The sequence below is a fragment of the Moschus berezovskii genome, chromosome 6 (assembly GCF_049115385.1).
Source record: "Moschus berezovskii isolate FMDL1 chromosome 6, NW_MosBer_1.0, whole genome shotgun sequence".
In the NCBI taxonomy this organism is placed as follows: Eukaryota; Metazoa; Chordata; class Mammalia; order Artiodactyla; family Moschidae; genus Moschus; species Moschus berezovskii.
In genome coordinates, this window is record NC_142465.1 from 54,096,363 (window position 1) to 54,121,813 (window position 25,451).

The 25,451-nt window shown below is 39.1% G+C and overlaps 2 protein-coding genes across 7 annotated transcripts in view; both read right to left on the minus strand.

Annotated features, from left to right (window-relative positions):
• Positions 1-1,937, minus strand: part of TBK1 (TANK binding kinase 1) — a 50,389-nt gene extending 48,452 nt beyond the window's left edge. The window contains exon 1 of one of the 3 annotated variants that reach the window (XM_088837061.1): positions 992-1,012. In XM_088837061.1, the coding sequence (XP_088693187.1) occupies positions 992-1,002 (11 nt within the window). In that variant the 5' untranslated portion in view covers positions 1,003-1,012. Of the gene's footprint in view, positions 1-991; positions 1,132-1,815 lie in introns of those variants that run through there. The other 2 variants (XM_055395077.2, XM_088837062.1) reach the window with 2 other exon arrangements.
• A 4,585-nt stretch (positions 1,938-6,522) lies between these two features.
• XPOT (exportin for tRNA) overlaps positions 6,523-25,451 on the minus strand; it is a 181,079-nt gene continuing 162,150 nt past the window's right edge. For all 4 annotated transcript variants that reach the window (XM_055396453.2, XM_088837063.1, XM_055396455.2 and 1 more), the window contains 8 exons: positions 24,637-24,922; positions 23,285-23,474; positions 16,326-16,442; positions 15,774-15,889; positions 15,033-15,080; positions 11,892-11,963; positions 9,546-9,602; positions 6,523-7,150 (listed from right to left, as the gene is read on the minus strand). In XM_055396453.2, the coding sequence (XP_055252428.1) occupies positions 7,124-7,150; positions 9,546-9,602; positions 11,892-11,963; positions 15,033-15,080; positions 15,774-15,889; positions 16,326-16,442; positions 23,285-23,474; positions 24,637-24,922 (913 nt within the window). In that variant the 3' untranslated portion in view covers positions 6,523-7,123. The remainder of the gene's footprint in view (positions 7,151-9,545; positions 9,603-11,891; positions 11,964-15,032; positions 15,081-15,773; positions 15,890-16,325; positions 16,443-23,284; positions 23,475-24,636; positions 24,923-25,451) is intronic.

Consider the following 25,451-nt stretch of genomic DNA (forward strand, 5'->3'; position numbering starts at 1 on the left):
TTGCCATTTCCTGAGTGTATATTAACAAGTCTTAAAAAATAAGCAGGAGAGACTATGTATGTTTAGAGGCAAGAAATATATGGAAAAATCTCAATTTTGCTCAATTTTGCAGTGAACTTAAAATTGCTCTAAAAAAATAAAGTCTATTAAAAAAAAAATACCCCTACCCTTGTCCTTCAATATTGAAAAGCTATATATAAGCTGTATCTATAAGGACATTGTAAATATTTGTGTTCCATGATGGAGTAAAAATGAGGTATGCTAAATAGCATAAACATTTGTTCCAGCATGCCAATCTAAACCTGATGCAATATCACATTTAATCTTAACATCCTTTCACAATAAGTCAGAAATAGATATTCAGGAATTAATGAATGCCAATATTCCAAGTAGGGTTAAGAACACAAAGAATGGGCAGGGTCCAAACTTCAACAATCTTTGATATATTAAGATATATAAATATAATTTCACCCCCGTCTAATTCAGGTAAATAATTTTATATACAGCAATTTATGGGAAATAATAAGATTCTGTTTTCAAAATATGAAATACACATTTATCAGCTACTGATATAATAAAATTCTCAAATATCTTTTCAATAGTATCTTCCAAGTATTTCTCAAGAATGAAAAGCTTCCCTAATTAATGTAACTTTGCTGCTTGAGTTAACTATAACTGACAAATAATATCATTAGGTACCTGTGTACATCCAATGGGTAATATAAAACACATTGATCAGCTAAGATATGGTGCTCTCTATATGCAGATATTAAACTACGGTGTCACAATGATTGGGGAAATGCCCTTTCAAACTATCTACCAATTAACCCACAACAACAACATGCTAAAACATGACTCAGCACACCTAGAAGGTGCTTGCTATATAAGTCTTTCCAAAATTTTGACACAACATAAGCAGGCACTCAACAAGTATAAGATTGGTGATCCTGCCTTAAGTCTACTTCCTTATACCGTCCAAAATGAAAGTTACCATTTGTCCATAGATGAAAACCGGTTTGGTGACGCCGCATATGGACAAAGTTCCAGGATTTCCAAACTCTACCACTACTTGAATCATTTATTAAACATAATATTCAGCGTTCTACAGCGAAAAAAGCCGGGCTTCGGTTACGCACCGACAATTACTGGGGAGAACTTGTTTTGAGGACACCTATTGAAAACACCCGGGAAACGGACTGGAAAATACACTCGTAAGCCATTTCCCAAAGGAAACGTTTGGGAATTTGCATTACATGTATGTACACTAAAAACGTCTTCGGCTTCTAGCTTCCGGTGAGCCAACCCCTGCTGTTTTCATTAAAACCCTAATGACATGTCTTCTTAATCGTCTGAAAAATCAAACGATCGCGTTCACGCTCGGAAAAACGGGAGAAAGCAGCCAGTCTAACTCCAAGGGAAAGGGGCATCGATGCCCGCCTGCCCGGGAGGCCAGGGCCCAACCCCAGGAACGGATACATCCTCTTTCTCGGTGCCCAGCGACAGCAGACCCGTGAGGGCCCGGGTCAAAGGGCCGGCCATGGGGCGAGGAGTCCAGACGCAGCGGACCGGCCCGCACGGCCATTCCGGCCGGCTTCGCACGCCTCGGACACCCGGGAGCGGTGTCCGCCCAGCCAGGGTCGGGGAGCGCTCGGCCTCGGCTCCCGCCAGGCTCCTCGGGTCGCCCGCCCCGCCTCCGCCCTGACTCAGCACCCCAGTTTCCAGCGGGGGCGGGATTGCTCCTCGCGGGCCATGCGTGGCTCCGCAGCCCGGGCCCCACACGTCTGCAGCCCCTCCGCCCGGGCCGTCCCGGCTTACCTCGCCGGTGTCCGCGGTCCCACCGCCAGCGGGCTCCCGCGGCCTCCCCGCGCCTCAGGCCACTTCCGGCTTCGCAAGCCCTGGACAGAGGCCACGTGACCGACGGCCGGCGCGCGTGCGCACTCCCGCCGGCTCGGCCTGGGCCTCCGCCTCAGCCGCCGCGGCTGCTCGCGCGGCTGGCTCCGCGATTTTTTGTGACGAGGAGCCAGGAGGCTGGGTTGGTGTCTGAGTCCCACCCAGTCCACATCCACCGCCTGTCTCCCTCTTACCTGAGGTTTACCCTGCGCAGTGAGCGCAACAATTCAGATTCCCACGCGGCAAATTCCGCCGCGTCCCCCAGTGGACAGACAGATAGGGACCGATGATTACAAACATATAATAATCAGAATACTGACACGTGCGGGGCCATCGCTGCAGGGATAGATCCGTACGTATTTTAAGGACCACGTTGGCTGCAGGGGAGCCAGATTATCGAATGTAAAGAAGCTCATTTAATTCCCTCTTTTTAGATGGTATTTTGGGTTTCCCTGGTGGCTTAGACGGTGTCTGCTACCTTCTTCCCTTCTTCCCTTCTAAGAAGGTAGACACCTGGATCGGGGAGATCCCCTAGAGAAGGAAATGGCAACGCACTCCAGTACTCTTGCTTTGGAAAAGGACAATACTGGAGAATCTAGGGACTAAAATCAGGTGCCCTGCAATATTTGCGCCGCTGAGAGCTCAAGCAGCTATTCCCTAGAGATCCCTCTGCCCCACTGACAGCACTGCAACCTTTCTCAGCACTAGAGGCTAAAGAGACTTCTGCTGCTGAAGGATAAATTCCGGAGGGAAGGAGGAGAAAGGCGGGAGTCCTTCCCAGGTGAGAACTACAGGAGCCAGGAGTGAAAGAAGGAAACTGTGGCAGTGATTTAAGAGCAGAGGCTTTTGAATGGAGCTGACCTGGATTGCAATCCCAGCTCTTTTTGCTAAATACTGACGTGCTGCGGTTCATGGGGTTGCAGAGTCGGACACGACTGAGCGACTGAACTGAACTGGCTTTAGACGATTTGTTTTTTTAACCTAAGCCTGTTTTTTAGGGCTTCCCTGATAGCTCAGAAGGTAAAGAATCTGCCTGCAATGCGGTAGACCTGGGCTCGATCCCTGGGTGGGGAAGACCCCCTGGAGAAGGAAATGGCACCACACATCAGGATTCTTGGCTGGGAAAATCCCACGGACAGAACCTGTCTGGCTACAGTCCACGGAGTCGCAGAGTCGGACACGACTCAGCAACTAACACTTAAGCGTGTTTTTATCCTATATCATAGGTACAAAACAGCGATAACAAAACAGGGGCATTAAGAATCTATAATGTTACAAAGGAATTTACATTATTAAACTTTTAAACAATGTTTAATGATGGAATCATTCTAACAACGGTTCATTCACTGCTTACAATTCCCACTAATTTTAGTTCACCTCTATCTAATGCCAAGGAGAAGGCCTTGAGTCCAAGTTCCTTACAACAGTATAACCTACATCTCAAAGTTGAATGGGAGAAAATGTGATTAGCTGAAGGCCTTGATTCAAAATGTTTACTGCATTAAGTGAGGAACACTGAAGTATTTTTTCTGGAAGATCAAGCCGTTTGTGAAAAATTTAAGGTTAGTATTTAAGATTTAAATGAACTGTTAGGCCCAGAACTATACCAGGCCTCATAAAACTTGTAGTTCCATAGTTAAGACATACAAATCCCTGTCTTTTTGCCTCAGTGAGGCTTTGTTAAGGTGAGATTCACCCTTGAGACAATTATTGAGGGTATTTGCTTTTGGAGACTGTTAAACAATACAGGTAAGGCAATTTATGGTGAAAGTTTCCTTATTGCTATGGCACCCCCTAAGTGAAGTGCTCTAGATAACTTCAAGGAAGGAAGGTGCGAATTATTACACATGATTAGATAACATTGTTTTAATCTCTATTATAGATTCTTAATGCCCCTGTTTTGATTTCTCTTAGCTCTGAACACTTGTGAATCTTCTGAAGGGCTTTAAATAGCCAGGAAGGAAGAAGGAGGTGTCACCTTTCAGTTCAGTTCAATCGCTCAGTCGTATCCGACTCTCTGCGACCCCATGAATCACAGCATGCCAGGCCTCCCTGTCCATCACCAACTCCCGGAGTTCACTCAAACTCATGTCCATCAAGTCGGTGATGCCATCCAGCCATCTCATTCTCTGTCATCCCCTTCTCTTCCTGCCCCCAATCCCTCCCAGCATCAGAGTCTTTTCCAGTGAGTCACCTTTACATATATGGAATAAACAGGACAGTAATAATGGCTATTGGGGGCTTCCCAGGTGGCTCAGTGGTAAACAATCTGCCTGCCAAGCAGGAGACTTGGGTTCGATCCCTAGGTCAGGAAGATCCTCTGGAAAAGGAAATGGCCACCCACTCCAGTATTCTTGCCTGGAATATCCTATGGACAGAGAAGCCCAGCAGGTTACAAAAGAGTATATAAAATAGCATGGGGTCACAAAAGAGTCAGACACCACCAAATGACTATACAATAGTTATCAATAAGCAGATGCTGCAGTAAGCTTTTTTCATGTTTAACTTACTGAATTCTTAGTTATAAAGTAGTTACCATTTTTTTCCATTTTACAGATGGATAAACTGGGGCAGAGAGAACTTATCTAATTTGTCAAAGGTTCTAAAACCAATAACTGGCATAACTGCTATCTGAACCTACTGAATCTGGATCCCAAGCCTGTCTAAGCTCTTAACTACCATGCTATGCAGTTCAGTATACTCTGAACAATTAGTTCAAAGATCATTGCAACATATGCAATGATCTCTTCCACTGTACAGAGGAACTTGTCAAAGGAACAATAGCTCTCACTCATCTATTTTAAAAATCATTTTTATTGAAGTAGTCATCCCTTAGTATCCACAGGGGATTGGCTCCAGGACCCCCAGATACCAAAATCCTTGGATGCTCATTTCTTATATAAAATAGCATAGTACTTGCATGTAATCCATGCACATCCTCCCACATACTTTAAATGATCTCTAGAATACTTACGAAGCCTGGTGGGCTGCCGTCTATGGGGTCGCACAGAGTCGGACACGACTGAAGCGACTTAGCAGCAGCAGCAGAATACTTGCAATACCTAATACAATGTAAATGCTATATAAATAATTCTCAAGTACAGAAAATTCAAGTTTTGCTTTTTCAAACTTTCTGGAAATTGTTTTTTCCAAGTATTTTTGATCTAAGTTTGTTTGATGGATGTGGAACCTGCACATACAGAGGGCTGACTGTATAATATACATCTCATTGATCTATTTTTACAATTAACTGTTAGTTTAGCACCTTTATTCTATGATGTTAGGAAAATGTTTAAAATCATTTCTGGAATTAACCCCAGGAGAACATTTATGTAAATTTCAGGATACAATTTTAGGGGATTTAGAAGACCACTGAAGCCTCTAGGGACCACCCATGAAACCTCTAGGGACCACATGGCCAAAGGTTAAAAAAAACCCCTCCAGTTCAGTCCAGTCACTCAGTTGTGTTCGACTCTTTGAGACCCCATGAATCACAGCACGCCAGGCCTCCCTGTCCATCACCAACTCCCGGAGTTCACTCAAATTCATGTCCATCGAGTTGGTGGTGCCATCCAGCCATCTTGTTCTCTGTCGTCCCCTTCTCCTCCTGCCCCCAATCCCTCCCAGCATCAGAGTTTTCTCCAGTGAGTCAACTCTTTGCATGAGGTGGCCAAAGTATTGGAGTTTGAGCTTTAGCATCAGTCCTTCCAATGAACATCCAGGACTGATCTCCTTTAGAATGGACTGGTTGGATCTCCCTGTAGTCCAAGGGACTCTCAAGCGTCTTTTCCAACACCACAGTTCAAAAGCATTAATTCTTTGGCAATCAGCTTTCTTCACAGTCCAACTCTCACGTCCATCCATGACCACTGGAAAAACCATAGCCTTGACTAGACGGACCTTTGTAGGCAAAGTAATGTCTCTGCTTTTTAATATGCTGTCTAGGTTGGTCATAACTTTCCTTCCAAAACCCTTAGTCACCCTAAAACCTTACTTGGGACTTTGGAATTTAACTTAAATGATGACTATAGTTAATTCTGCTGCTCAGTTTTGTCCATCCTTTCTTAATTTTCCAATAGTACTACTGGTCTTACTGTCTTGGTTTCTCGCATGAAAGTGAAAGTGTTAGTCGCTCAGTTGTGTCCGACTCCTTGCAAGCCCATGGACTGTAGCCCGCCAGGCTCCTCTGTCCATGGAATTCTCCAGGGGATCTTCCCGACCCAGGGATTGAACCCAGGTCTCCCAAACTGCAGGCACCTTCTTTACTGTCTGAGCCACCAGGGAAAGTTTCTTGCATAATTATGAATAAAAATGGGGGAAGGCAGGGGAACCAAACCGGCAGCTACTACTTATAAGCATTATAAACACACAGGTATATTGTGCCCTAAGTAAATCCAGTTAAGATGGAAAATATTACATTTTTAATTCTATCAACATATGCACACAGGCTTTTTGTAGTGCATTTGAAAAAAGATTCTAAATTATTTAATAGAACAAAGTACGATATACTCTTTTAGGAGCATAATTAAATCATCCAGACACTCATACAGTATGTGAAGTTCCTTAAATGGAAAATCAGGGAGAGAGGAAAAAATAAGGCTCAAATATTTAAAATAACTCCAAAAGACTTAATATATTTCACTACGTAAAATTTATTTGCTTTTTTATAATAAAAAATGTATAACACCAGCACCTACTCTTCAGTTAATTTATGAAACCATTCTGTTTTGTAGAATACACATTGGCATTGAAACAGTTTAAGGAAATGTAATAGCTATCTACAAAAAAGTTAATTTTGATTTTATTCCCCCCACTTTGAGTCTGCACACATAAATGAAACAGTTTATGAGTCTGCACACATAAAACAAAAATTTTAATTTTCAAACATTTTATATTCAGTAATGAAAAAGAAGTACACTGTTTTCTTGCTATGGTCTTTATAAAGGACTTAAAAGTTTCAAGTTTAAAAAAAAAAGGTACTAGGATAACTCTGCTGTATCTTACAACAGCATTTTTATACAGAACAATTTAATCGGCATGCAACTTCTCTATGTTGTCACATACCTGTAATTTAGGGAAAATTACACCAATTTTACAGAAAAAAATCCCAATACCGCAATAAGCTCAAAGCAATGTTAAAAAGACCAGTGTGAACAGCACACAAAAAATTGTTTCTTTATAAATTATTAACTGGAATTCTTGATCATGAAGTAGGCACGGGGAGATCTAGTCCTCAAGGCTTTGCTCTCTGGAAGAACACCTGTAAATAAGGTATTAGTTCACTTAGTACTGATGTCAGATGAGTATCACCTTTTACCTGAAGAAGGGCTCCATGTTACGGGGTGCTAGTCACTCTAATAAAACAGCTCATATACTCCATAAACCCACAAAATATACAAGCCAAACTTTTTCTTCTGGACAACTTGGTAAAGTCTAGAGATAACTAATGCTGACATTACTCAGTTGGGAAACTAGTGAAAATATCATGCTACCTCCAGTGCCGTGAGAGTCAAGCAGTGAGAGGAAAACATGCTCTTGACAATGGTTTGCTGACTGGCACTACTGTCAAAGTTAATGCTAGGAAATTAAATTTTGAGGAAGAAACAAGTCAAAGCTCAAGACAGCAGGTGTTATCCCCTAACTATTTATTTATTTGAGTATAAAAAAATACTTCCAATTTAACATCTAAGCCTATGAATGGGTAGGCTAGAGGCTGTGCTAAGCACTGGCTCAGTATTACTCCCTTCCATAGTTGGGTTCATGTTAAGTAAGCACCAGAAAGAGTAAACAGAAGGCAGTAAACTCATTATGGATAAGGACCACATTCGTCATTATATCCGTAACACCTAGTAGATGAGACATTCACATAGTAATTATTAACTATCTATTGACTAAGTGGAGAGAAAAGAATCATCACTATATAAGCAACAGACAGCCTTACACAGAGGCCATGATTAAGATTAGCCTTGAAGAATGAGTAGAATTCCTAAAGGGGAAGAGTGCTAATAAGGCAGAATATTTGAAGAACAGCAGGAATAGTAAGGGATATTCCTGCAAGAAACAACGAAAAGGTAGTCTGAGCTCAGAATCTGAAAAAAAAAAAAAAAAAAAGCACCTAAATGCCAAATTAAAGAATATGTTACTGTTTAGTCAATAGTTAAGCGTATGAAGATCATGAAGAAGAGGAATGAATTTCAGAAAACTGTTCAATGTTTTCAAATGGATCAGCTTGGATAGAACAAGGGAAGGGAAATCAGAGTGAGAGAATAGAAGCCTACACCAGAGTGGCAGCAGGGGAGACAGAAAACAAGTGAGACAGCGAGAAGGAAACAACCAGGAAGACCTAAGGATTAATCAGACAGGAACAGAGGAGGCTCAAAAGAAGGAACTTCATTTTTTTTCCAACTAGAAGAATAACGCCATAGAGAAGTTGCGCTTGGGAGGAAGACTTTATAAATGCTGTTGGGATGAATATACTTGGAGCACAAGCCTCCTACAATGTACCTAGACCTGCTGGAACAGATACCTCTAATAGAGTTACAATTTATTTTTAGTCCTTTAATCCAGTGTGATGATCAGTTAACTTAACAGAGGTTACTTCCACAGGTACTTTGCTTTTATGGGGAACTGGGAAAGGGAAGGGTTCCCAATGATAAACAGTAACTCTATTCTCACAAACTCTTTGGTCAGTTTAAGCTGACACACTATTACTAGGGAAAAAACTGGCAAGGGAAGATGGTAGAACCAAAGCTGAAGGATAGCACACTTATTTATCAGTGAAGTCCCTTGACTTGAATGCCTCTGGCAAAAGGACCAGGGAGCCATTAAGTTACTTATCACTAAGAAATTTAGCACGAGCTTTACCCTGAAATTTGTTGAAGATAATTAAAGTAGTAATGAAAAGTTCCTCAAGCTGTCACACTATAACTTTAATTCCAGACCATGAGCTCCTTGTGGGCAGGGAAAGTCACTCACACCAGTATCTGCAGCAGTTAGGATAGTATGTGTTACATAACAAGGCAGTCACAGAGTACTGACTGACTAGCTGGGTGAGGGCAAGATAGCTGTTTTGTGGATTTAATTGTAAAAATGAATACCAAATAAATACCTGGAGGTTGGTTTGGTTAATTCAGTGGTTTTATGACTGTAAAAAGAGCCTTAATGGCCAAATCTGAGGATTCTACTTTTTGTCCATTTTGCAAATTTGAAAGTTTCAAGATAGGATATAACCAAGTAACTCATACTTCTGTTTTTTTTTTTTAGTTCCTTACTTTCAACTCAATATGGGCATCAGCTGTTCTTAAATATTACTTGTTCTCCCAATTCTTTAGTTCCTATTTAGTTACGTCACAAAACTGTAAAAGGAAATGACATTTTCGTATCAACATGGTCAGGCATATACAATTCAGTGTGCTTATCTAACTTCCTCTAACCTTTTGTAGGAGCTCAGTTGAAAGGGCCTTCACATAAAACTGAAGTGTAGTAATAGCTATTAATTGTTGATTCTTAGAAGCAGGTTTTAGAGCAGAGAGTCCCAAATATGTAACTATGTAACTGTTGGTCAAACTACAGTATGATACAGTATGCTGTAGTATGTATTGGCTCTGAAACATCACCTAATTGTATGAAGATATGTAAGTTTTCCAAATACCTACCTTTAAGTAGTTTTTAAAAACTTTAGCATCAGGCTGCTGAAGCGCTTGACAAAACTCCTGAGGGGCCAGGAGGGAAAGAGAGATAAAAGAATAAGTCATTTGTATTAAACTCAAAATTCAAAACCACAATGTTCTTTTAAAACTGTGATAATAAAATCATAAAACTGACGATCTTAACCACAAATACAGTACAGCATCGTTAACTATATGCACTGTCATGCATCAGATCTCAAGAATTTTTCATTTTGCAAAACTAAAACTCCACACGCATTGAAGTCCCCGTTCCCCCTTTCTCCCCAGCCCCACCCCCTGGCCACCATCATTCTACCTTCTGTTTCTAAGAGTCTGACCACTTTAGATACTTCATTTAAGTGGAATAATGCAGTGTCTGTTTTTGTGATTGGCTTATTTCATTTAGTGTAACGTCCTCAAGGTTCATCCATGTTGTAGCATACGACAAAATTTCCCTTTTTGTTTTAAAGGCTGAACCATATCCGTTCTACATATACACCACATTTGGCTTATCCACTCACCCATCATCAGACATTCAGGTTGCTTCATATCTCCAGTATTCATATTATAATTTATCAAAATTAACCTGAACAGTTCCTCACCAAAAAGGTTATATGACATTTTCAAATGTAATACTTTTCAGACAGGCTGTTTTCACTTTCGAGAGCATGGATGTTCTGGGGAAGATGGACTCTTGCCTCAGAAGGGTGAGTGGGATAAAAATTACATGACTATGGCTGTTCTCATCTAGTAAAAGGGTAACTGCGAGGAGCCAGACCAAGTGAAAAAGAGAAAATTCTCTTCAATAGAATTGTGCAAGAAGCACAGTCAGATGGCATTTGAGTAAAGGGAAAACTGGGAATCATTATCTTTTACAAGCAAATTATTAGATAGAAATATAATAACTTTGCTTCATTTAGGAATCTAGGAAACTATCTGAGCTATTCAAAACTGAATGGTATATTTGTGTTTTTGATGCATTAATATCGTAAGTAATTAGTAACATACTGTTTTTATAAAATATTAATTTACTTATGAAACAAATGATGAATGAGAAAATTAATATCCAAGTTAAAGATATGTCATAAAATTAGAGATCATAAATTCATTAAAAATTAATTTTGTGAGTACTCTTATGTGAGGTCTATTTTTCATTCAGTTTTTTCAATGTCTCTTATAAAACAGTATTATAAAATACTACTGATGAAGAAACAATCCTTAGAATCTACACAAGAGATCCTAACTCTAGTTTCAATTGGGACTTTGATACCTCATTAGAACTATGTGCTATTGCACAAGAGGTCTGGATAACTAGATGCTCAGAAAATAACTGAATGCCATCATAAAAATGACTGTGCCACTTACCTCAAAATATGATTTCAAATTCACAAGCTAAGCGCAGGTGAGCTTGGCCTGTGTAAAATTAACCACCTAGCACAAACCTTCAGATACGCGTTCATGTGCCACAGTCCCCTCTGGCAGTCTGAGGGAGCCTATTAGACCACTTCCAGAATGTTTTAGAAAATACTCTTAAAATACATGGGGTTACAAAGGAAACTAATGATAATGAATTATGCTTATGAAATATGTTTGTGATATGTGGCAGAATAATAAGACTTACTTAGATAACAAGGTCTAGTGGCTATTTCAAGATCTCTGGAACAATGTAATGTGATATAAAAATATCTGTGATTCCTATGAGTAACAGTCACAGGTAATGTGAATACTACTATGATCTGTCACCTACACAATGGTATGAAATTAAATTTCTGTTAGAAAAGAAAAACGACATTTTTTTTCCCATTCAATTTCACAGACCTTCTGATGTTTGGATTTTGGCTATCCTATGTGTATTAAGTCAAGGTGAATGTAAGAGTTCTGGTTTTCTTTTTTCTTTTAAAGCCTTTTTATTGATTTTGTTACAATAATGATTATGTCTTGGTCTTTTGGCCAAGAGGTATGTGGGATCTTAGCTCCCCGACCAGAGATGGAACCTGTACCCCCTGCACCAGAAGGTGAAGTCTTAACCACTGGACCACCAGGGAAATTCCAGGTTTGGCTTTCTCCAATCAAAATTTAAATTGGATTACAGTGGCTCTAGTGGTAAAGAATCCACCTGCCAAGCAGGAGATGCAGGTTCAATCCCTGGGTTGGGAAGATCCCTTGGAGAAAGAAATGGCAACCCACTTCAGTATTCTTGCCTAGGAAATCCCATGGAGAGGAGCCTTGTGGGCTCCAATCCATGGGATCACAAAGAATCGGACATGACTTAGGGACTAAACAAAAATTTCTTTAATTAAGATTAAGAGGAAAATCTGCTACAGCAGCTCTTACCTGAATTATCTCTGGAGCTACTTGCAAGGAAGGCAGGTATTCCTGTTGAAGATACTGAACACATTCTGGGCCCTGAAAATTAAATTGGAACAATATATAAATACTTTAAATACAATATGGTATTGTGATTAAGAACACATATTCTAAAGCCAGACTGCTTTGAAGCCTGGCTCTGGCTAACTTCTAGTAACTTGGGTAGGTTGCTTAATCTCCCTGAGCCTCAGTTTCTGAAAAAATGGAGTTATTGTGAGGACTGGATGAGTTAACAAACGTAAAGCTGTTAGAATAACACTTAGCACTCAGGACACATTAACATTACACACTGTTATGCAGTGCTAACGATTAAACAAATATTCTTCTAAAGGCAGGAGATCAAAAAACCAGGGTCTGACTCACAGGACTGAAAAAGAAAGCAAACAGAGGTGCTCCCAATCTACCAGAGTGGACTACAGGCGCTGGGGGAAGCCTGTGGTAGTGCCAGGATAATTAACATCTTTAGAAATGAAAATGTAAGCAAGAAAGAACAAAATGCTACATAGGAGATAATAGCAATAAAAGCACACCTCCCTCTTCCTGTTCAATAAACTAGGAAACAGGAATTTAGTAGCCAGGTGAGGAAACTAAGACACAGGAAGACATGGTGATTTGTCCAGTTTGCTATTAAGTCTGTACTAAATAGTAAATGAAGAGCAGGTCATTTGATATCTTAAGCCACTGTCCTTCAATGCCAACTGCTAGTACTTCTAGATGCTAAAACTTCCGTAACAGTTATCTGGCTTTTTAAGGGTAAACTTGGTAGAGGGAAGGGAGAAGAGTTCCACAAACTTACCCCTAATCTCCACCCCTTCTCAACACTTACAAAGGAACTTAGGACACAGTTTGAAAACGGCTTTCTTACAGCACTCTTGCTGCGACAGTGGCCTCAACCAAATGCAATAAATCCAATACTCAGAAAACAAACAAAATCCCTGCTAATTGCATCTTCAAACTTGAATCTAACTTAAATGCTTTAATATGTTGATGACTCCAACCTAGTGCAACTGAAAGGATGCTATCAAAATAAAAGCAACCCAACTCTCCTCAATGTACTTCCCCCTGCATTAATATCTGGATTTCCTGTTAACATTACTGCTCCTGAATCAAAGGCTTTCTTTATGTTTCCTATCTACCTTGACTCCTGACCCACTAGCCCAATCAATCCAGCTCACAATTTAATGATCCATCTAAGGAAACTTGTTCCTGAGAGGAGATAATACTGTACTGTTTGTGCAAGTTTCTCACATCACTTCTACTTTCCTTCTCACTTCTTTATTCTACTACTCTCCCTGTACTAACTGCCCATTCACTGCTCATCATTGCATATAACTCCACTGTTACCACTTAAAAATGGAGTATAGTTTTGTTTTTTTTAATGAGGAAACATAAACTTTGACCTCAAGAGGATATCAGTCAGGTAAATAAATGAGAAAATAGAAAAATGAAGTAAATAATTTTCAAATATAATGTTCCACTTGATTCAATTGTGTATCTAAATAACAACACTGAGGACAAGATAAACACTTCCGAATTGTAAATATCATTCTTACTGTTGGTTATTCCTCATTCTCCTTGACTCTAGCATCCAACAACGTTAACCAGTCTTCTCTTTCATCACTCTATTCCCCTAACTTTCACACCCTTGGTCCTACTTCTAGCTTTCTGTTGACTCTTGCTTTAGCCAACGTTCTTTCTCTCCTGGTCTTAGAAAGTCCCATTCATTCCTACTACTCCATCTTAACAAACTACAACCTGAGAACCCCAAAACCAGTATTTAGTTCTAAGTCTACACTGCAACACCTGATCTGTCTTCCTACACCTGTCACAGTATCTTTTGCCCAGAGTGCCAGGTCCTCCTGGTCAGTCTAATGAATTCACAGCTATTTCACAGTCTATTAAAAAAACAGAAAAATACTGCCTCTTTTCGGTATTGACTTATATACTGCCTCTTATATACTGCCTGGGCAGATCTGCTTGTTTATCTTTAGTCCCACCATGTTACATTTAATACAAATGGATTAATTTACTGTACCTCTATTAAAGTACTTGCTTAACACATCCAATTGAGTTTTTAAGTATTGGTCTCCCCGATTCTAAGTAAAAGTTGCTTAGTCGTGTCCGACTCTTTGCGACCTCATGGATAGCCCATGGAATTCTCCAGGCCAGAATACTGAAGTGAGTAAGCTGTTCCCTTCTCCATGGGATCTTCCCAACCCAGGGATTGAACAAAGGTCTCCCACATTGCAGGTGGATTCTTTACTAGCTGAGCTACCAGGGAAGCCTGATTCTAAGCTCCACAGATGTTGGGGCACTTTTTATTCATGTTTAACAGGACCCTTGCAGCCCTGAACACGTAGCCGTTCCTCCCTAGCAATAACAGTTGTAGAGAAAATGCTGATTGAAAACCCTTCAAGTCTCTCTTGGAATCAGTAATTCAAGTTCAGATGAGGGAGTGGGATGTACAGAAACTCTGAACAAAACCTCACGTGTTTATTTTGGGTGGTTGAGGGAAGCTGCTGCTCACTAGATGACTTCAGCTATGTGGGACTGCTAGTCCTGTGCTGGCATCCTGGCTTTGAAAAGTCAGAAACAGAAATCTTTGTTAAAAAAAAAAAAAGGACCTGATTTTCAAATGCTGGGAACCAATTCACTAGTTAAAAACACCATATAAAGCAAACAACACACCAGCTAGATTCAGCCCAGAATCACTTATGATTTATACAAATTGTTAGGCTAACAAGGGGACTACAAACTTCTGAAGTAGTGAAGTGCTCTAACCAATCTGTAACACTAAGAAGCTGGACACATCTGTGAAGAACCTACCAGGTACTGAAACCTGGGATTTTGAAATTCTGGTTAAGATATTTCTTATTGTTTATTAAACCAAACAAATATACATTTTAACTTTCTGGTTATCCCAAATGTGAAAGACAATAAAGGATACTACTACTTTCATTCAACCCCACCCTCACATCCAAGATAGTCGAAAGCGAAGTTAATCAATTTTCATAAAAGATAGTTTTCAAGAACAAGACATACTCAATTAAAACTATAAAAAATAAACATGCAAGCTGAAAATAAGGGGGCAGGAAGTACAAAGCTTACCCGTTTGAGATGAATTGTTTTCAGTGTCACCGCACACTCAGATAAAGCCTATGAAAAGCAAGTTTAATAAATTTAATATAGTCAATTCTTAAATACCGATCCTACATTTCTTTCCCTTGCCCCTGTTCACTAACATTACTTCCAAATAAAAGATGGAGAAAGGAATGGTAACAGGTAAAAGGAACAAATGGGATAGACAGAAAAATACAAAAATGCTGTCTTAATGTAGTGCATTATAATTAAGAAATCAAGCTTTTACTTGGTCCTAGGGAAATGAGTAAAGGGCAACTGCTTGACATTAAGCATTCTAAAGATGAGATTTGGGGAAACTATCAAATGAGGAAGAGAAAGTTACTCTCTTAATGATTAAGAAAAAAACAACAACATTAAGCACAAGTTTTAGAATGAAAGAAGTGGTAGGAAACTAGTAACCCAATCAAGCTTTAAAGAATGTTTGCATCATGTACCCTTTCACAGTCCTAGAGAAAGTCCTGGTTGTTAAACTGGAGGAGCTAGATTTTATACAGTCAACTTTAATATCAAGATTTAGTAAGAATTCACAAAGGTCCAAAAGGTATCATCAATGTTTTAAAAAAAATTTTTTAATAAATATTCTAATTTGAAATTATTATTTTTTTAAAGGCACTGAAATCTAATATAATCAGCCTGGCAGTAAGGAAGAAATTGTGAGTTAGAATACCTGAGATCTAAGAAGGTCTAAAGAGATTCCTAGGTGCTTACCAATACTGTTTGTGCATCTGCCAGGTCAAAGGTTTGTTTTAAAGGTGCTAGGAAACATGCGGGGACAATGTGCTTATAAACAAAATCAGCAAATCCCACTGGTCCATCTTTACCTCCTGTTAAGAAAATTCAAATTTTCATCTTGTATAATAATGAAGTCATTTAATTTATCTCCAGTAAAAATCAACTCCCAGTGCCTGTCTACATTAGGACTAGGGTCCCATTTCATGTCTCGTCTTAGGAAACAGGTTGGGGAATGAAGAAATTTTTTTTTAGTTATATTTATTTTTGACTATGCTGGGTCTTCATTGCTGCACGGGCTTTTCTCTTGTGAGGCACGGGCTCTAGGGCATGCAGGCTTCAGCAGTTGCAGCTCTTGGGCTCTTGAGCACAGGCTCAATAGTTGTGATGCATGGGCTTAGCGGCTCCAAGGCATGTGGGATCTTCCTGGATCAGGGATCAAATCTGTGTCTCCTGCCTTGGCAGGCAGATTCTTTCACCACTGAGACACCAGGGGAATCCCCAAGATTTTTTGAAAAAGAATTATCTTACCCCAGAGTTCTACCAACTTGGAAAGTATAATAAAACATGTTTTCTGAGCAATGGGATCTGGATATTCGACTGCTCCTTGAATAACAGTAACCAGCACTCGTTCTACATTCTCTGCACCTGAAGAGAAAAACCTGAGTTCAATGTGAAAAAGAACTAGAAAGGCAATCTGAACTTCTGATATCATATATAGTAACAAGACAAAAGCATTAACAGGGTTGATAAGATCCCTCAATTTTTATTATCCTGGCTCCTAAATTTTAAGTATAAAACATTGAAAAATTACTATTCCCTCATTATCCTGCCCTCTGGATTTCCATATAGCAAAATTCTCTATGTGGACCCCTGCAGTCCACTTTTAATAGCTTTTTGACCAGAGACAATTCAATATTCAGTTACATAACTAACTGCAGGCCTCAGGTATTTAATTTCTGCAAAAACCCCCCAGACACTAATGTGTTAAATAAAAAAATTTAAAAAAAAGCAAAGTGGCCAGTAAGATTCAATTGTCAGGTCAATTCCGGCAAGAAGCCATCACAGTATTATACTATGAAGGAATCAACTTATATAGCTTTAGGCAAACAAAGAACATTCTCTAGAATAAAACACATACTAGAACACACAACCAAGCCACAGTAAATATAAAAGAATAGACATTATTTCAAGTATCTTTTCTGACCACAATGGCATGAAACTAGAGATCAACCACAGAAAGAAAAATGAAAAACAACTATGTGGAAATGAAACAACATGCTACTAAAAAACCAATGGGTCAATGAGGAAATCAGAGAAGAAAAAAGAAAAAATAATACCAAAGCAAGTGATAATGAAAAACTACCATACAAAAATTTACAGGATGCAGCAAAAGCAGTCTTAAGATAGAAGTTCATAGTGATATAGGCCTTCCTCAAAAAAACAAGAAAAATCTCAAACAATGTAACCTACCACCTAAAAGTGATTGCAGCCATGAAATTAAAAGACGCTTCCTCCTTGGGAGGAAAGTTATGTCCAACCTAGATAGCATATTAAAAAGCACAGACATTACTTTGCCAACAAAGGTCCGTCTAGTCAAGGCTATGGTTTTTCTAGTGGTCATGTATGGATGTGAGAGTTGGACTGTGAAGAAAGCTGATCTCCAAAGAATTGATGCTTTTGAACTGTGGTGTTGGAGAAGACTCTTGAGAGTCCCTTGGACTGCAAGGAGATCCAACCAGTCCATTCTAAAGATCATTCCTGGGTGTTCATTGGAATTCATGCTAAAGCTGAAATGCCAATACTTTGGCCACCTCATGCGACGAGTTGACTCATTGGAAAAGACCCTGATGCTGGGAGGGACTGGGGGCAGGAAAAGAAGGTGACGACAGAGGATGAGATGGCTGGATGGCATCACCAACTCAATGGATATGAGTTTGAGTAAACTCCGGAAGTTGGTGATGGACAGGGAGGCCTGGCGTGCTGTGATTCATGGAGTCGCAAAGAGTCGGACATGACTCAGAGACTGAACTGAACTGAATCACCTAAAAGAATCAGAAAAAGAACAAACAAATCCTGAAGTCAACAGAAGGAAGGAAATAAATATCAGAGAGAAGACACAGATTTAAATAGAGATTTAAAAAATATTATAAAAAGCAGGAGATGGTTTTTTGGAAGGGATAAACAAAATAAACAAACCTGTAACCAGTCTCATCAAGAAGGAAAAGGACTCAAATAAAATAAAAAATGAAAAAGAAATAATAACCAGTACTACAGAAATTTAAAAAATTATGATACTACAATTATATGGCAACAAAATGGACAACCTAGAAGAAATGGAAAAATTTCTAGAGACATACACCCTATAAAATCTGAATCAAGAAGAAACAGGTAACTTCAGCAAACTGATAATTAGAAGTAAAATACAACCTGTCTTAAAAAAAAAAAAACAACTCACGGCAAAAAAAGTCCAGGACCATTCAGCTTCACTTGGGAATTCTACCAAACAGACAAAGAACTTACACCTATCTTTCTTAAATTCTTCCAAAAGACTGAAGAGGGAACACTACCAACGTCATTCTATGAAGCCATCATCACCCTGATACCCAAATCAGACAGACACTACAAAAAAAGAAAATTATAGGCTGGTATCTTTGATGAATATAGATGCAAAAATCCTCAACAAAATATTAGCAAACTGAAGCCAGTAACACATAAAAAGGATAATACTCCATGATCAAGTAGGATTTATTTCAGGGTCACAAGGATGGTTCAATATATGCAAATCAATCAATGTGACATACCACCCCAACAAAAGAAAAGACAAAAACCACATGATTATATCAGTAGATTCAGAAAAAGCATCTGGTAAAATCAACACCCCTTCATGATAAAAACTCTCACCAAAGTGAGTACAGAGGGAGTATATCTCAACATAATAAAAGCCATTTGTAACAAACCCACAGTGAATGTAATACTCAATGGTAAAAAGCCAAAAACCTTCCTGCTCAATTTTGGAACAAGAGAATAATGTTCACTCTTACCACTTCTAGTCAATATAGTATTGGAAGTCTCAGCCACAGCAATTAGACAAAAAAAAAGAAATAAAAGGTGGTATCCATACTGTCATTATAGGCAGATGACATGATATTCTATATTGAAAACCCTAAGGACCCCACAAAAAAATATATTAGAATAAATGAGTTCAGCAAGGTAGCAGTATACAAGTCTAATATATAGAAATCTGTCACATTGCTTTAATAATGAAATATCAGAAAAAGCAAAAAACAATCACACTTGAGATTGTGTCCAAAAAACAAAACCAATAAATAAACTGACCAAGGAGGTGAAAGATGCATATGCTGAGGAGTATAAAAAATTGATAACGGAAATTGAAGATGATTCAAAGAAATGGAAAGATAACCCATGTTCTTGGTTTGGGAGAATATTGCTAGAATGGCCATACTACCCAAAGTTACCTATGGGTTTAATACAATTCTTATTAAATTACCCATGGCGTTTTTTAAAGAATTATAAGAAATAATACTAAAATTTATATGGAGCCATAAAAAGCCCGGAATTGCCAAAGCAATCCTGAGGAAAAAGAACAAAGCTGGAGGCACAGCCCTCCCAGACTTCCAACAACACTACAGAGCTACTGTAGTAAAAACAGCATGATAATGGCACAAAAACGAACATACAGATCAATGAAACAAAACAGAAGCCAGAAAAAAACCACAAACACCAACAGTCAATTAATCTGCAAAGGCAAGATTATATAATGGAAAAAGTCTCTTTGGTAAGTCGTGTTGAGAAAGCTAGACAGCCACAGGTCAATCAGTCAAGTTAGAACATTCCCTCATGCTGTACACAAAAATAAACTCAAAATGGCTTAAAGACCTTAATATAAGACATGACACCATCAAACTAGAAGAGAACGTAAGTAAACATTCTCTGACATAAATCACAGGAATATTTTCTTAGGTCAGTCTCCCAAAGCAAAAGAAATAAAAGCAAAAATAAATGGAACCTAAACAAACTTATTAGTATTTGCACATCAAAGTAAATCATAAACGAAATGAGAAGACTGGAAGAAAATATTTGCAAATTATGAGACTGATTGAGGGCTTATATCCAAAATATGCAAACAGTTCATAGTACTCAATAACAAAGAAAACAAAAAACAACCCCATCAAAAACTGGGCAGAAAATCTAAATACACATTTCTTCAAAGACAAACAGATGGCCAAGAAGCACATTAAAAAGATGTTCAACATTGATAATTATTAGAGAAACGCAAATCAAAACTACAATGGCCATCATCAAAAAGTCTCCAAATAATAAAGGCTGGAGAGCGTATGGAGAAAAGGTAGCTCTTTTACGCTGATGGTGGCAATGTACATTGGTGCAGTCAGTATGGAGAACAGTATGGAGGTTCTTATAGAAAACTGTACATGGAATTACCATATAATCCAGCAATCCCACTCCTGGCAATATACCCAGAAAAGATGAAAACTCCAATCGGAAAAGAAACGTGCACAACAATGTTCACAGCAGCACTATTTACAAAAGCCCAAACATGGAAGCAAACTAAATGTCCAGCAAAAGAGAATAGATAAAGAAGATGCAGGTGATATATACAATGGGATATACTCAGTCATCAAAAACTGGAATATTTCCATCTGCAGCAACATGGATGAACCTAGAGATTATTCTACTAGGTAAAGCGAGTGGGACAGAGAAAGACAAGTATTATATGATACCATTTATATATGGAGTCTAAAACATGACACAAATGAGCTTATTTACAAGAAAGAAACAAGACTCATAGACATAAAAAACTTATGGTTACCAAGAGGAAGTAGGGAGGAATAAATTAGAGGTATGAGATTAATCTCTAGAGATCTCTTCAAGAAAATGAGAGACACCAAGGGAACATTTCATGCAAAAATGGACACAATAAAGAACAGAAATGGTATGGACCTAACAGAAGCAAAAGATACTGAGAAGAGGTGGCAAGAATACACAGGAGAACTATACAAAAAAGATGTTCATGACCCAGATAACCATGATGGTGTGATTACTGGACTAGATCCAGACATCCTGGAACACGAAGTCAAGTGGACCTTAGGAAGCATCATTAAGAACAAAACTAGTGGAGGTGATGGAATTCCAGTTGAACTACTTCAAATCCTAAAAGATGATGCTGTAAAAGTGCTGCACTCAGTATACCAGCAAATTTGGAAAACTCAGCAGTGGCCACAGGACTGGAAAAGGTCAGTTTCATTCCAATCCCAAAGAAAGGCAATGCCAAAGAATGTTCAAACTACTGCACAATTGCACTCATCTCACACACTAGCAAAGTAATGCTCAAAATTCTCCAAACCAAGCTTCAACAGCACGTGAACTGTGAACTTCCAGATGTTTAAGGTAGTTTTAGTAAAGGCAGAGGAATCAGAGATCAAATTACCAACATCTGTTCAATCATCAAAAAAGCAAGAGTTCCAGAAAAACATCTACTTCTGCTTTATTGACTACGCCAAAGCCTTTGACGGTGTGAATCACAACAAACTGGAAAATTCTGAAAGAGATGGGAATACCAGACCACCTGACCTGCCTCCTGCGAAATCTGTATGCAGTGGCTCAGAGGGTAAAGCATCTGCCTGCAATGCAGGAGACCCGGGTTCAATCCCTGGGTCGGGAAGATCCCCTGGAGAAGGAAATGGCAACTAGCTCCAGGACTCTTGCCTGGAAAATCCCACAGATGGAGAAGCCTGGTAGGCTACAATCCATGGGTTTGCAAAGAGTCAGACACAACTGAACAATTCACTTTCACTTTCAAGAAGCAACAGTTAAAACTGGACATGGAACAACAGACTGGTTCCAAATCGGGAAAGGAGTATGTCAAGAATGTATCCTGTCACCCTGCTTATTTAACTTATATGCAGAGTACATCATGAGAAACTCTGGGTTGGAGGAAGCACAGGCTGGAATCAAGACTGCCGAGAGAAATATCAATCACCTCAGATATGCAGATGACACCACCCTTATGGCAGAAAGTGAAGAAGAACTAAAGAGCCTCTTGATGAAAGTGAAAGAGGAGAGTGAAAAAGTTGGCTTAAAACTCAATTCAGAAAACTAAGATCATGGCATCCGGTTCCATTACTTCATTCAAGTAGATGCAGAAACAACGGAAACAGTGGCTGACTATTTTTTTGGGCTCCAAAATCACGCAGATAGTGACTGCGGCCATGAAATTAAAAGACGCTTGCTCCCTGGAAGAAAAGTGATGACCAACCTAAACAGCATATTAAAAAGCAGAGACATTACTTTGCCAACAAAGGTCTGTCTAGTCAAAGCTATGGTGTTTCTAGTAGTCATGTATGGATGTGAGAGTTGGACTATAAAGAAAGCCAAGTGCCAAAGAATTGATGCTTTTGAACTGTGGTGTTGGAGAAGACTCTTGAGAGTCCCTTGGACTGCAAGGAGATCAACCAGTCCATTCTAAAGATCATTCCCGGGTGTTCATTGGAATTCCTGCTAAGCTGAAACTAAAATACTTTGACCACCTCATGCGAAGAGTTGACTCATTGGAAAAGACCCTGATGCTGGGAGGGATTGGGGGCAGGAGAAGAAGGCGACGACAGAGGATGAGATGGCTGGATGGCATCACCAACTCAATGGATATGAGTGTGAACAAGCTCCAGGAGTTGGTGATGGACAGGGAAGCCTGGCCGTGCTGCAGTCCATAGGGTCGCAGAGAGCTGGACACTACTGAGCACCTGAACTGAACTGATGAGATTAACAGATATATACTACTATGTATGAAATAGATAACCAACAAGGACCTACTATATAGAATAAGAAACTAGATTCAGTATCTTATAATAACCTATAATGGAAAATAATCTGAAAAATGATATGTATATAACTAAATCACTTGGCTGTAGAGCTGAAGCTAACACATTGCTGCTGCTAAGTCACTTCAATCGTGTCTGACTCTGTATGACCCCACAGACGGAAGCCCACCAGGCTACCCCATCCCTGGGATTCTCCAGGCAAGAACACTGGAGTGGGTTGCCATTTCCTTCTCCAATGTGTGAAAGTGAAAAGTGAAAGTGAAGTCGCTCAGTCATGTTCGACCCGTAGCGACCCCACGGACTGCAGCCTACCAGGCTCCTCCATCCATGGGATTTTCTAGGCAAGAGTCCTGGAGTGGCTTGCCATTGCCTTCTCCGAACACACATTGCTAGTCAACTTAAAAAAAAAGAAAAAGGAACATTGGTTTAGGAAAACAGGAACTGAATACAAATTAATCTTAAGGGCTCTGAAGTGAAAGTGATTGCTACTGTGATAATAATGAACTGTCATCCTTGTGGCCAACATACAACTACTTCAAAAGTTCAGTGTTTACTTCAACTAGCTCCTGCTCATACAGACATAGAACTGTGACAAACAACAGACAATTTAGGCACTGCATGCATCCCCACCTTGATTTGCTATGACTTCACTCATTCCACTGCCTGTGACTGTTTGCAGGAAAGCAAAGTAACTCCTCCGCAACATCTGCTTCTCTAAAGCAGCAGATTGGTCGTTTTCCTCTGCTGGTCGGAGCAAAACTTCAAAAATTGCATGAAGAAGAGGCATGAACATTTGTTGTAAAAATGGGGATACCTGTATCTGAAGAGAGGAAACAACTATTACTGAGAAATAAGAAAATTACTAACATAAAATTTAGGAAAAACATGTTTTACATAAAGCCTTTTTCCAGAGTTTCTATATTTAGGATACATATTTATATAATTCAGCTAGCAAATATTAAGACAAAAATCTACATAGCATATACAGTATTGAAAGCCTCAAAAACCATTAAGTTCAAACCATTTCCTACAATTCAAGATTCAGGTTCAAGTAACATGGAATCAAACATATTCCACAATCAAATATCGTCATGGAATATTTTCAAATTTAAATTCTCAATAAATGAATTCTACTGCTAAATTTGGACTTCCCTGATAGCTCAGTTGGTAAAGAATCCACCTGCAATGCAGGAGACCCCGGTTTGATTCCTGGGCCGGGAAGATCTGCTGAAGAAGGGATAGGCTACCCACTCCAGTATTCTTGGGCTTCTTTTGTGGGAGATCAGCTGGTAAAGAATCCACCTGAAATGCGCAAGACCTGGGTTCTCTCCCTGGGTTGGGAAGATCCCCTGGAGAAGGGAAAGGCTACCCACTCCAGTATTCTGGCCTGGAGAATTCCATGGGTAGCAAAGAGTCAGACATAACTGAGTGACCTTCACTTTCACTGCTAAATTAAAAATGAATTTATATGATTGAACTCTGTGAAGGCTTCACATGACCTTAAGCAAATTCCTTAACTTCTCAGTTAAGTGTCTCAGTTTCTTCATCTATAAAAGAACAATACTTCCAGGGTTGTTACAAAATTCAAATGAGTGTATAAGAAAACACTCAGGACAGATTTTGAACATAGAAAACGCTATGTTAAGAAAACGCTATGTTAAGTGTTAGTCAGTTAGCCAGCTTATACTTTGCTTAAATTTCCTTGTACATAAAACAGACACTGAATTACTTTTAAACTACTTGGATACCCAAATTACAGTGCTTTTAACTTATTCGTTAGACATTTAGTATCCAATGCTGTTTCATTTGCTTTTCTAAAACACCAAACTAATAGTTGGGATGATAAAAATACGTATGATTCATGCCCTCAGGTAACACACACTTTAAAAAAAGTCAAATGCTAAAATATATCTAAAGAGAAATAAAAAAGTCAGGAGATCTTAAAGTCAGGAAATTCTCTGACCTCTGAAGGTGTATAGTACCTTAAATTTGGCTGTAATCTGGTTGATAAGAGGAATGAACTCCTGGAGGTCTTTTGCTTCACAATCTTTGAGCATGTGTTCTGAAGCAGATGGAATGAAGGGAAGGACTTCTTCCTCCAGGCAAATAATCATGCGATGAAGGAAAGTGCGGACTCCACTTCTGAGAATATCCTTTTGTAAGGGACAACTCAGAGCTGGCAAGAACGTCTGTAAACAGTCCAGGTAAACTTCGGAACAGCCACATTGCTTCACAGTCTGCTTGTTGCTGAAAGCTTTGCTGGTTCGACTACATAAACAATTATCAGGTAACTGGTTTTAAGTTTATTCTTCAAGTGTTTTGTGGAGTAATAAACAATAATGCACAACAAATTACAAAACCGACAAAACAAAGCAGTCAATTCTTTATTTTCCATGTCACAGTTATGTCCACTTTTAGCTAATGGTTGCTTCCAGTTACCATTCCAGAAAGGGCCCAAGTTAAATGAATGAAATGTAATTGATACAATCTCTCAATATTTAGGTGAGTCCACCTAAATATTCTGCTAAAATCCTGCTGACAATATATGCAGTAAAGAGGGGGGAAAATCTATTTACTATACTATACAAACTGTAAACCACCAATTTATATTAGAAAACAATCTTAGAATTGAGTTATTTATACAATATCTCTAACATAAACTTTTGCATGGAAATCTTCTGTAGAGCAATTTCTCTAAGTGCTTCTAATTAAAAATCACTGTAACTTTCATGCTGTTATTCTTTACCAATAAAGAAGTATGTGGAGAGAGAAACAACAGCTTGGGTGGTTGGGATAC